This window comes from Sitophilus oryzae, unplaced genomic scaffold (assembly GCF_002938485.1).
Source record: "Sitophilus oryzae breed Bouriz unplaced genomic scaffold, Soryzae_2.0 scaffold_847_pilon_pilon, whole genome shotgun sequence".
Classification (NCBI taxonomy): domain Eukaryota; kingdom Metazoa; phylum Arthropoda; class Insecta; order Coleoptera; family Curculionidae; genus Sitophilus; species Sitophilus oryzae.
In genome coordinates, this window is record NW_022147469.1 from 1,842,753 (window position 1) to 1,855,746 (window position 12,994).

Consider the following 12,994-nt stretch of genomic DNA (forward strand, 5'->3'; position numbering starts at 1 on the left):
TAAACATTTTATACGATTACTAAATATTTATTTAGACAAAATTAAACTCAGCGAAACCTAGAGGCGAACGGTAGAGTTGAAGCAATTTGGCAAAACAAATAAAAATTTCGCTTCACTGCAATACCATTAATTCATATTAAAATGTTTCATTATTTTTCAATTAGAATTTCTGTTAGAATTTTTTGTAAGAGCTTGAATAATACTTAAATAATTAATAAAATAAATAAATAAATAAATTAATTAATTAGGTAATCCAAATTAAAATAAAATAAGTATGAATATTTTTTTCACATTTTTGAAAAACACCCCGTAACTCCGACACGGTAACAGATATTGATGTGCCGTTTCCACCATCACGTTTTTGATGAAAATTGAGCTCCAGACACCGATATTAGTTAGTTTATCTCCTATAGAAAAGGGTGTTTCCATTTAAAAGCGTCGAATTTGACCCACCCTGTACAACTGCAATACGATTTCTATGTTCTATATGTTTGGCCATCCATATGAAGGGCTCATTTTCGTATAAATTCATAAATTCCAAAATAACATCATTTCAAGACTACACGGGAAAAACTAGCTTCGTCCATTTTAATTGGAGCCGAGAAAAATGCAATTTAGTGTTTTTAAAGAAATATGTTATTTTCGGTTGAATAATTAGAAAAATATATATTACTACCAGTTCTGAATTATTAATATTGCTAATTATAGCCATATTCTGAAATACCGAAATAAAAATGTCAAAATGCTAAACAAAACAGGGGAAAAACCAGGGATGTCCAATTAAAGGTTGTATAAAACCTAAATCTAAACTATTATTTTTTTGTTGTGGGAAGAAAATTAATATTTAAATAGGTTTTTATTAGAATACATAAATTTACTACATGTACCTAATACTAATTGCAAGATGCATGCTTGTCGCCCATGCGTAAGTACATCTCTGGTTTTTGCCATTTACGCATGGACTACTGTGATTTTTCCTTTGCACGGCAAAATAACCAAGCTGTAATATCTCTGGGACTAAGCGTATTATTTCTTTCTTTTTTCTCGAATGACGCTAACACTTGCCTATAAAGTTGTATCGCTATCTTAATTTCTATGAAAATATGACATATATCTGTTTTTTCCCGTGTAGTCTTCATTTGTCCATTCCATTTATTGCTGAGGGAACGATTTAGGTATCTCGCCAATAATTGAGGTTATTAATGTAAGTCTGATATTATATAATCTATTATTACGTTTTAACGTTTTAAATTATCCGCAGTTTAGTCGAAAAACACTACGATCGGGAAATAAACGGGACATACGCTATAACAGTACAATTATTTGTACTGTAACATACATATAACAGTACAATTATTTGCGCAGTCGTTTGAGCGCCTCGGCAAGTATAGGCAAGGCTGGCCAAGGATGGCAAAGGCTACACTTGGCAAGTGTACCAATAATTGTGATCCTTTGACTCGGGCTACGTTTACCGACAGAGCGTGGGTACGCGACGAGTGACCGACATGGCGAGTATATTCCAATAACAAATGTTTGTCAAGTACGCGAGTCGTGAGAATGCGCCTTTATTTGTAGATGGAGCTTTTATATTTAGACTTTATTTCTTATTATTAATTCTTTACTTGATTGCAATATTCTTGAAATTTGAACTCAAGTTTTCAGATAAATTGAATTGAAATAAAAACTCTCCAACCGATCATTAATATTTTTGCTTCCAATAAAAGCCGGTAAATTAATTTCGCCATCGGCAATCTATCGCTTTTGAATAATAACTAACCTTTAAACCAGACCCTCCTTTTAATTAAACAATAGAAAATAAGTCAATCGATATTAGACCCGCCTCGGTAAGCTTCAAAGTTGGAATAAAAGTTCGAAGGCCGGGAAAATTTTTCTTAATAAATATATTTTGACGTCGAAACAAAAACTTTCAAGGAAATTTCATAATTGATTGCGGGCGTACAGTGGAATAGGATTTTTTTCTGGATAAAATGTACAAAGAAGAAGCTTTAGAACTTTGTATGAAATATTTTTACCAGAGGTTTATGTTTGAAATAAATCATATAATTTAATGAGAAATATTTTCTAGAAAATCTGTATCACTATGCGATCTATACCGGGTGCGTTCAAAAGTGGCTCAACCCCATAATTTTTCTATTTTTTTATATACAGGGTTGTTCACCACATACGACACGGAGTATTGTAGCTAAACGATGAGATTTTTACAAATTGTAAGTTTTGGGTTCGATGAAGTACTATTAGAGGTACAATTTAAAAATAATTACAGAGTGTCCCAAATAAGTAAAAAATATCAAAGTTTTATTTTTTTAAATGGAACACCCTATATATTATTACAATTTTAGTTTCTACGATTAAAATAAAGGTAAATTTGATTACGATTTATTATACTTAAACCTTACCGTTTTTGAAATATTTTCAATTTTGTAAAATTGCAGTAAAAATGTTAAGGCTTCATTTCTCCAAGGGTATCAAAGTTTTTAATACTAAATATTTACTGTAGTTTATTTACTGATCAGTTATTGTGTTGCAATAATAAAAATAATACTACCTTATACAGAGTGTCTAAAAATCTATTTTAAATAATTATTAGCTTCAAACGGCAATAACTTGTTTAATTTAAATGGAGCACCTATGTCTATCAAATTATATTATACAATTTTTTACCTATCTTTTTAAGTTTCCGTAGAAAATGCATTTTCTTGTAATTTAGAACTTATTTATCAATATACCCATGGACTATTGACATTTTAGATTATTTTTAAAGATGTGCCAAATTTTTAAAGAGTACAGATACTAATATTGTCGATATAATTCGTTTATTTCATTAAAAAATAAAAAAAAACTGTTTAAATATTTGTTAAAGAGGACCAATTAATATGATTCCAGTATTCAAACTACATTAACTGACTGTTTGCGTTGATTAATAATAATTGCTCGAAATACTAAAAAACTGAATTTTGTATGGGCATTAGACAGTGTGATGATAAAAGTAACACCTTAAAAATGATATTTCATTTTTTAATAAATGCTTATTTATAACAACAGAGACTTTAATTTGATAACTTATTATTATATTGATTTCTGACTCAAATCCACATTTATTTATAATAATTTATTAACGAACACAATTAAGAATGTAATTAATTAGTATATGGGCGGAAATAATGGTGTTATATTTAATTAATGGTATACTCTTTTATAAAGATTTAAATAGTTTTCTTTTTGCATACAAATGGGCTAGTAATATTATCGTTTTGCTAAAAACGATAATATTACTAGTCTGTACATTTTGTACATTTATTGCTTTACAAACAATCTAAAATGTCAATATTCCATGGATATATTGATAAATGAGGTCTAAATTATAAGAAAATGCATTTTCTACGAAAACTTAAAGGGATAGGTAAGAAATGGTATAATACAATTTGATAGACAATTTAATTGTGCATCTGATTCTCCTATAATATACAGGGCATTCTATTTAAATTAAAGAAGTTATTGCCGTTTGAAGCTAATAATTATTTAAAATAAATTTTTAGACACTCTGTATAAGGTAGTATTATTTTTATTATTGCAACACAATAACTGATCAATAAATAAACTTCATTAAATATTTAGTATTAAAAACATTGATACCCTTGGAGAAATGAAGCTTTAAAATTTTTACTGCAATATCACAAAATTGAAAATATTTCAAAAACGGTAAGGTTTAAGTATAATAAACCTAATCAAATTTACCTTTATTTTAATCGTAGAAACTAAAAATGTAATAATATACAGGGTGTTCCATTTAAAAAAATACAACTTTGATATTTTTTATTTATTTGGGACACTCTGTATCTTGTAAAAATATTTTTAAATTGTAGCTCTAATAGTCCTTCAACGAACCCCAAACTTACAATTTGTAAAAATCTCATCGTTTAGCTACAATACTCCGTGTCGTATGTGGTGAACAACCCTGTATAAAAAACGAAATTTAATATGTCCGGTCACTTCCTGTTTCACCGGAAATGACTACAACTTTTGATTTTTAAATGACACCCTTGGTATATTTTTATTTTATTTGATAGAAAATGACACTCTGAGTAAAATGACATATCATATGTCAACTTTTGACATTTTCGCTTAAAAATTATTGTATTTTAAATTTCAATATAGAGTACCATGGCTGTGTTAAAAACACTAATTTTTAAACAAGGAGCCTTGGAAAAATGGATTTGATCGGATATTTTTAGTGTCTTGTCCTGGCCGGTTAAAAGATGCCCCAATTGTATTTTTAATCATAACTCAATCTTTTTAAATTAAACCATATGCGAAAATGTCAAAAGTTGACATATGATGTGTCAATCTATTCAGAGTGTCATTTTCTATCGAATAAAGTAGAAATATACCGAGATAGAGCCGATATGAGAGGATAAAACATGATTTGCAATATTACTGGTACACTTTTTTTAATCAACTAGTGATTAAATGTTTTATGAACATCTTCTAAAATTGTAATTATGTACCTTTAAAAAGTTTTTTGACTAAAATCTAAATTAAAATACAAGTTAGACCTTCTGAAGATAGCAAAATATTTCTTTTTTTATCTTTATTTTTAGAGTTTTCACAAATTATACTTCCTAACACTTTTAGAATAATTATAAATAATACATTTTTGGTATACCCGCTATATAAACCCGTGTATTTGTATATACTAGTTGTTTACGATATTCTCCGATGGTGGCAGCACCGGCGGAGAATGCACCAAGCCTATAAGCACCTATAAGTAATTTTTGAAATATGTTCTATACAGGGTGAGTTTTGAATAAGTGTAAATAACTTCAGGGCTGGTAGATCTTGATAAAAGAAACATATTTTCTCTTTACCGTTTTTCAAATAAATCCAAAATAACCGAGTTATTTTACTTTGAAAATTTCCAAAAAAAGATTTTTTGCTAAAATTTTGAGAACCACTGGATCTTTTGTGGATTTTCTTTCTTGTAAAAAAGTTTCCAAAATTTTTTCGCAACTTATAATACGAGACGACACAATCTTCTTTTAAAAACTTTATTTTACTTTTACATTAAAGTTACTTATAAAAATAAAATACAAAAGTTAAAATTAATACTTCTAATTTACTTAAAATCACATATCTGTCTGAATATAAAATTGTCTGTTAGAAAACAAGGAGACTCGCAAAATGCACACTAAGCACTATTCGGCACTATGTCAGCAGTTTTCCGTTGTATAACTAGCGCAAAAAAACCTCACAATTGTGTTTCTAGAGTCGAAATATACTACCCGTAGAAATATTTGCACTTATTTAAGACTCACCCTGTATTTAAACAAAACCTTCTAGATATTTAAATATCTGTCATAGTTAAAATATAGCATATTACTAAGAGAGAGTTGTATTCTTTAAGAAGCAATTAAATTATTAAATTAAAATAATAATTATACTAAAATAGGCTAAATTGTTTCATACATACAGTGTGAGTTAAGTGTGAGTTAAAACTACATAATATGCTAGGTAGTTCAAATGGCACTTCCAATGGTGGAAAGCACTGTTCATTAAAATGTTGTATCCTATGTTATAGGGCTTGTTTCTCTCTACAATTTCCTGTCTCACAATGTACCGTTTGTGACCAGGAATGGTTCATAGTTTCATAGATGTCGATTTTCGAAAGAAATCAGAACATGTACATTATTTCGTATATTCTTCATTTATTGATTTTATGGAAAGCACTGTTCATTAAAATGTTGTGTCCTATGTTATAGGACTTGTTTCTCTCTATAATTTCCTGTCTCACAATGTACCGTTTGTGACCAGGAAGGGTTCATAGTTTCATAGATGTCGATTTTCGAAAGAAATCAGAACATGTACATTATTTCGTATATTCTTCATTTATTGATTTTATGGAAAGCACTGTTCATTAAAATGTTGTGTCCTATGTTATAGGACTTGTTTCTCTCTATAATTTCCTGTCTCACAATGTACCGTTTGTGACCAGGAAGGGTTCATAGTTTCATAGATGTCGATTTTCGAAAGAAATCAGAACATGTACATTATTTCGTATATTCTTCATTTATTGATTTTATGGAAAGCACTGTTCATTAAAATGTTGTATCCTATGTTATAGGGCTTGTTTCTCTCTACAATTTCCTGTCTAACAATGTACCGGTTGTGACCAGGAAGGGTTCATAGTTTCATAGATGTCGATTTTCGAAAGAAATCAGAACATGTACATTATTTCGTATATTCTTCATTTTATTGATTTTGTTATTTTGCTGTGTAACACCAAAGGTTCCAACCCTCAACTGTAAACTTCCAATGCTCAAAATAGATATTTATTAAATACTTTTTTAATATTTGCTACAGTTTATCCTTCCTATTTAAAAGCAGTATATTCCAATTTGACCTTTTACCTTATTAAATTCAACCAGGTTTTATTTTATAGGAAGTTCACTTTGACACTTCATACCTCCATTTGACCCCGGAATTCCGATACTAAACGTGACTTACGGCCCACAGCAGACTTTTTTTTTCAATTTAAGTGAAATATATTACCGATATAAATTTATAACGGGGTTGTGGCTTTTCCAAATATAGATAAATGGCAGTGTGCTGAACATTCTGACCGACACTTATAAATTATACAACTGTCTTCATTATTTTGTGTCCTTTTGACGCTTGCATTGGAGTTATCAGGGTAGGGAATGTGTTATGTCTGCATTATTATTATACACTATTAAATTTTGTTTTTTCCATAGCAACTGTTAAAATTGACTTATTTCTGAAATTAATTCGGGGGACGACTCGCGATTTCATCGCTCGTGAATTAATCTTTTCGGTCGACGATGAAATACCATTTTATCGTCTTGTATAAAAATAAGTATTAATATACACTGACTTGAATAAAATTTTACTTTATTTTAAAGTTCAATATATTTTGTTATAGTGCGCCGATTTTGGTATTTTTTTAAGCAATTTTTATAGTTGATTTATTTTTAACCCCATTTTAAATTAAGATTTCCAACTGTCTATTATACAAGAAATAAAAGTGATATTTTGGAGAAAGTTTCAAACATCCTTTGAAATTGTTTAGCAAAATAAGCAGGATTCTCTATCAATAACTCAATAATTCAGGAAGATTTTTTTACAACTGTTTGTTTTTTTATTGGTCTCAGTAACTTTATTTTTATTGGAGACAGTAAAGACAGTAACGATTTAAAGCAATTTTAGGATGCTTTTGCTTTTGGTCGTATTCTAGCTGGTCTTATTCTTCTGGTACTTCCGAGAAATAGTGTTTATTTATTTTGTAATATCACTGTCTTTGAAACGACATATTGCTATTGTTTTCTGGTAGTGACTCTAGCCTCTAGCAGAGATTTTTTGGTTTGGTTTGATTTGATTTGATTTTTAAGATCCGAAATTGATCTCTACTATCTTCAACTTCTGAACTTAAAAACATCTCTGCTACAGTAAATACCAATCTTTGATACCAGTAAACATTAAAATATGACTTTTCGATGACAGTGACAACGAAAGATAACAATAAACATTTCATAGATGTGATTAGAGCCAAAAGTAAGGACATGCGTCTAATGCTAAAATTTCTATAAATCCTCACTATCGAGTTGAATCAAAAAACAAACTATCTAATAGGTGCTCTTTGAGGAAGAAGTGTTTTTACTTTATTAAAAAATTCTACAGGGTGTTACAAATTTTAAACATATTTTGTACCGAAAATAGTTACTTGTTTTTTTATACACAAATAACAGTATCCCATCGGCGTCGGGTGCGTCTCAAAAGTGGCTCACCCCTATAACTTTTTTATTTTTTTAGATAAAAAACGAGATTTGATACGTACGAGTATATAACATAAATTAGGATTGATTGGCGTATTCAATTGTTTTTGGTCACTTCCTATTTCAACGGAAATGACTACATCTTTTGATTTTTAAATGGCACCCTCGGTATTTTTTTACTTTATTCGATAAAAAATAACACTCTCAAAATAATGACGTATCACATGTCAACTTTTGACATTTTCGCATATGGTTTATTTGAAATTCTAACATGCGGTTCATAACGACATTTTGACTCGATATACCAAGTGTGTGATATCAAATTATTCGTAAAAAGATACTTTTTCCAAATATGCTAATGAGCCACCCTCGTTCCATTTCAAAAAAATGAGATATGATTAAAATACGATTTGGGCATCTTTTATAACTGGCTTTAACAAGACACGAAAAACATTAGACGATAAAATCTATTTTTCTCTTCTTCTTGATTAAAAATTAGTGTTTTTAACACAGTCATGGCACTCTAGATTAAAATTTAAAATACGATTTTTTAAGCGAGAATGTCAAAAGTTGACATATGATATGTCATTCTATTCAGAGTGTCATTTTCTATCGAATAAAGTAAAAAAATACCGAGGGTGCCATCTAAAAATCAAAAGTTGTAGTCATTTCCGGTGAAACAGGAAGTGGCCGAAAACACTTGAGTACGTGAATCAATCCTAATTTATACCATATACTAACATACCAAATCTCGTTTTTTTTTATCTGAAAAAATAAAAAATAGGATATAGGGGTGAGCCACTTTTGAGACGCACCCGGTATATACTGTGTATAAGAGATAATAATAAAAAAAGCATAATAAAATTATTATAAATCAAATATAATTTTATGGGTTAAAGGTAATGCGTAATAATATTCTTTCAGCCCTTGAAGGTATTAAGCACATATTACGTACAGGGTCCGGCAATAGTGCGTCGGGCATCTGTAACTCCTAGAATAAAAAACTTAAGTGCAAACGTAAAGTATGTACGAGGATGTATTTCAGGAAAATATTTTAACTTCTATAGTGTTTCCCAAAAAAGTGTGAGTGGATCGGGATGATATTTTTTAATATAACACCCTGTATATCATTGCATTTTTGGCTTCCTTTCAGATTACTTTACACAATCCTAACATATGAATAAATTATATTTCGATAGCTTCAGAGATATTAATAAATAAATAAAAAAATATATATTTTTCAAAACCTTCCTTAAAAAAGTTATTACAAATGGAAGAACTGTCCTTAAACCTATATTCTATTAGATATTTACTTTAGATGATCTATACTTACTTTGCTAAAAATATTGTAATCATAAATCATACAGGGTGTTTAAAATCCTACGACGTCAAACTTTCTAAAATATAAAATATTTTTTTTTCGTTTCTTTTTAAACGGAACACCCTGTAGCAAAGTAAGTACAGACCATACAGTGTAAATACCTAATATAGTTTTGCTTTCAGGACAGTTCTTGTGTTTTTAATAATTTTTTTAGAAAGGCTGAAAAATATATTTTTTTTATTTACTTATTAATATCTCTGAGACTATCGGAATATTATTTACTCATACCTTAGGATAATATAAAGTGATCTGAAAGGAAGCCAAAAATGCTCGCAAAAATGCAGTAATATACAGGGTGTTCCATTTAAAAAGAATCATCCCGATCCACTCACACTTTTTTGAGCCACCCTATAGAAGTAAAAATATTTTCCTGAAATACATACTAGTAAGTACTTTAGGTTTGCACTTAAACAAAATTCTCAAGGTTATTATTCTAGGAGCTACAGATGCCCGATGCACTATTGCCGGATCCTGTATATCTAATGTTATATGTGCTTTTCCTGGCTCGACTACCCTCTTGAATAAGTAACCGCCCTCAGAGCCAGCTTCTTTCCGATTTTTAAGTGAGATATACGGGTACGATATAAATTTCTCTAACAGCGTTGCCGCTTTTTTTCCAGGTCCAGATAAACGGGCGAGCGGTGGCCATCCTGGCCGAGGCGCTGGGCGGCGCCAACGTGGACAACTGCCCGCATCCCTGCGTGGCCAGGCCCTGCGGCGAAGACGGCGAGTGTATCCCCGAGATGGATTACTTTACCTGCAGGTAACGTAGTAATCTTTTTTGCCCTAGAGAATTTACGATGGAGCTGATAACGAAATTTTATAATGGAGAAAAGGGTATTTTATTTTAACTGGATTATATTTTTGATCAAATTTTCTCAATAATTCTACGATATTTTTTTAATTTTTATAACATATTATGGCCATTTCATCAGCCGAACAAAAGAATACGAACTTGCACTAGCTATAGCCTTTATAGACTTCGAGAAGGCTTTCGGCTCAATGTATACTAATATATTCAGGTAATAATAGAAACCCTAGCGAAACAAGGTATTGACAGACCTTATATAAAAACGCTCGCCAATATACAGGGTGGTCCGAACGGTATTCCGGAAACTTCGGCAGCACATTCTACAGATAAAAATAAGTAAAAAAGTTCGTATAAATGTATGTCTTAAAATGCTTAGTTTCGGAGATACAGGGTGTAGAAGTTTCATTTTTATTTCAATTTTTTCCAAATAATTTCTGAAGTTAGGTCAATATTCGGATGAAAATTGGTGTCTTCTTCTTCTTTCTTCTCAAACTCTCTAAAATTTCTTCTTCCTCTTTCTTCTCAAACTCTCCTTTTCAGGAGAGAGTTGTGTTGCCTAGGCTGCCAGGACCATTCTGGCAAAGTACTTTTCTGCTTTTCTTTTTTCTTATGTGAAAATTCACCATTTAATCATCCTTAATGACATTAAATGGAAACCATAGTTGGCCATGACTTCATATAAAAGCGCCATTTTGTAAGCTTTTCAGCGATATAAGCTATAATATGTTTTCTTCGAAAAATTACTGAGTTATAGTTGGTTATAGCCAATTCTTATCATTTTTAAACAATTTCACTTAGTTAGCCATGGAAACAAGTTCAATCGCCATTGCTCTTATAAATGTGAAACTGTCACATCCAAACTTTGTAAATTAAAATAAGCAATAATTTTAAATATGAATTTTTCAAATGAAGAAAAACGTGTAGATATTCGCGCATCAATAGAGTGGTTCCAACATGACTTTCATTATGACCCCCACCCATAATGAAAGAAATGTTAAACATTATTTATATCATAATTATGTAGACTCATGTAGACTCAGGGATAGAAAGAGGTGGACCAATTGCATGGGCCTTTATATATAAAACCAATTGTGTTGTTTTAATAGCAGGATTACGGGAGGTTGTTGCAGCCATCCTTAACCGACTCTCTATCTCTAGTAGTTTCCGAGATGCCCATAGAGATCATCCTAGGAAACTCACCCTGTATATATTTAGGACAACTAATACAAAGCTGGGAATCTCTACTACCAGAAATCAACAGAAGAATTAAATTAGCATGGAGTACTTATGGAAGAAACTCAATTATATTCAAATTTAGGATGCAACTTTATCTAAAGAAGGGAAGCATTCGACTAATGTATACTACTAGTCATGGCCTATTCATGCGAAACCGGGACATTATAAGGATGCTGCAAATCGCATAACGCTCAATGGAACGAAACATGCTGGGAATTACCAAGAAAAACCGTAAAACAATAAAGTGGATACGTCAAAAGACCCAAGTAATAGATGTCATCCACAGAATCAAGTCCGTCAAATGGCAATGGGCAGGACACCTGGTAAGAAGGACGAACAACAGAGGGCCACAAAAATTACAGCATGGTATCCACAGAATTAAGGGACCTAGAAGAAGACCGAACCTGAGATGGGACCATGATATTAGGAAATTAGCAGATATAACTTGGACCCGCATAGTCAACTATGGGCTCATCTACAAAGAGAGTATCTAACTATGTGAGGGAGAGGCTACACCATAATTGGAAATGGTTGAATAAACTGAAGATGATGTTGATGGTGATAATCACAAGTCATGACCTAACGAAGAAGAAGAGGATAGCTCAACATAAGATTAATTATAAATAATTTCATTATAAATCAAAAACAAGATTGGGAACGTCGAAACAAGAGAAACAGTGCATCTAACAAGTATCCTGTGAATGCGGTGTGACGGCGCTGGTACTTTATAGTGATTATACAACTCTGACTCTATGTATATTTTTCCTATATAGAAGAATGTGATTAATAAATCATATTCATTAAAGTTATTATCGCTTGGTGGCCATATTGTAATTGTCATTTTTTGAAATATTAATTCAGAAGGCTCTCTGTCAGTTCCACAAAATATCCGAATAATTATTATAATTAAAATGTTTAAGATACGTCAGAAGGATTATTAAAGATATACAGTTTATATCTTCTATGATGGTATGAAAATTTGGCGAAATACGTCAATTTACATATCAAGGGGGACAATTTTTGAGGCATTTGTTGTCATGTTATTTTCAACCCTTTGACCCCCAGGGCACCTACCCCTAAAATTTACCCTTTTTTTAAATGGCAACCCCTATTTCTTTTACCATTTTTGTGTTCTTTATAAAATTCTCAAAAAATAATGCAGTTTATGTAGAATTCTATAAAAAACACAAAGATGGTAAAAGAAATAGGGGTTGCTATTTAAAATTTTAGGGGTAGGTGCCCTGGGGGTCAAAGAGTTGAAAGTAACACGACAACAAATACCTCAAAAATTGTCCCCCTTGATATGTAAATTGATGTGTTTCGCCAAATTTTCATACTATCATCGGCAGAGGCAATATTAAATACTGTTCGTTTTCCAAATTGTCACCCTGTATATCCTTCTTATCTTAAACATTTTAATTATAATAATTATTCGGATATTTTGTGGAACTGACAGAAATGACTTCTGAATTAATAATAATCTTGTGGTATTACCACAGCTTAAGTAAAAACCAGCTCGGACAGTGTAGCGTGCCGCTTTGATCTTTTTACGCTTGGATTTGCGATTCGAAAGAGGGAGAACAGGCGAGCTCTCTCGCCAAAACCAATAGCCGCGTAAGCGCCAGTCAGCCCAGAGATGTATTCAAAAAAATTTTACACGTGACGTAAAAAATTATTCGACTGGTGCTAGAACATAATTTAGATACACGTTTTTTAAATTGTTGACTTTAAATAAATATGCATTCTCAAAGAAAAACA

At 31.1% G+C, this 12,994-nt stretch overlaps 1 protein-coding gene across 1 annotated transcript in view; it reads left to right on the forward strand.

The window, feature by feature from the left end:
* Positions 1-12,994, forward strand: part of LOC115889797 (pikachurin-like) — a 340,782-nt gene that overhangs the window by 309,186 nt on the left and 18,602 nt on the right. The window contains exon 11 of the mRNA XM_030909876.1: positions 9,810-9,952. Coding sequence (XP_030765736.1) covers positions 9,810-9,952 — 143 coding nt within the window. The remainder of the gene's footprint in view (positions 1-9,809; positions 9,953-12,994) is intronic.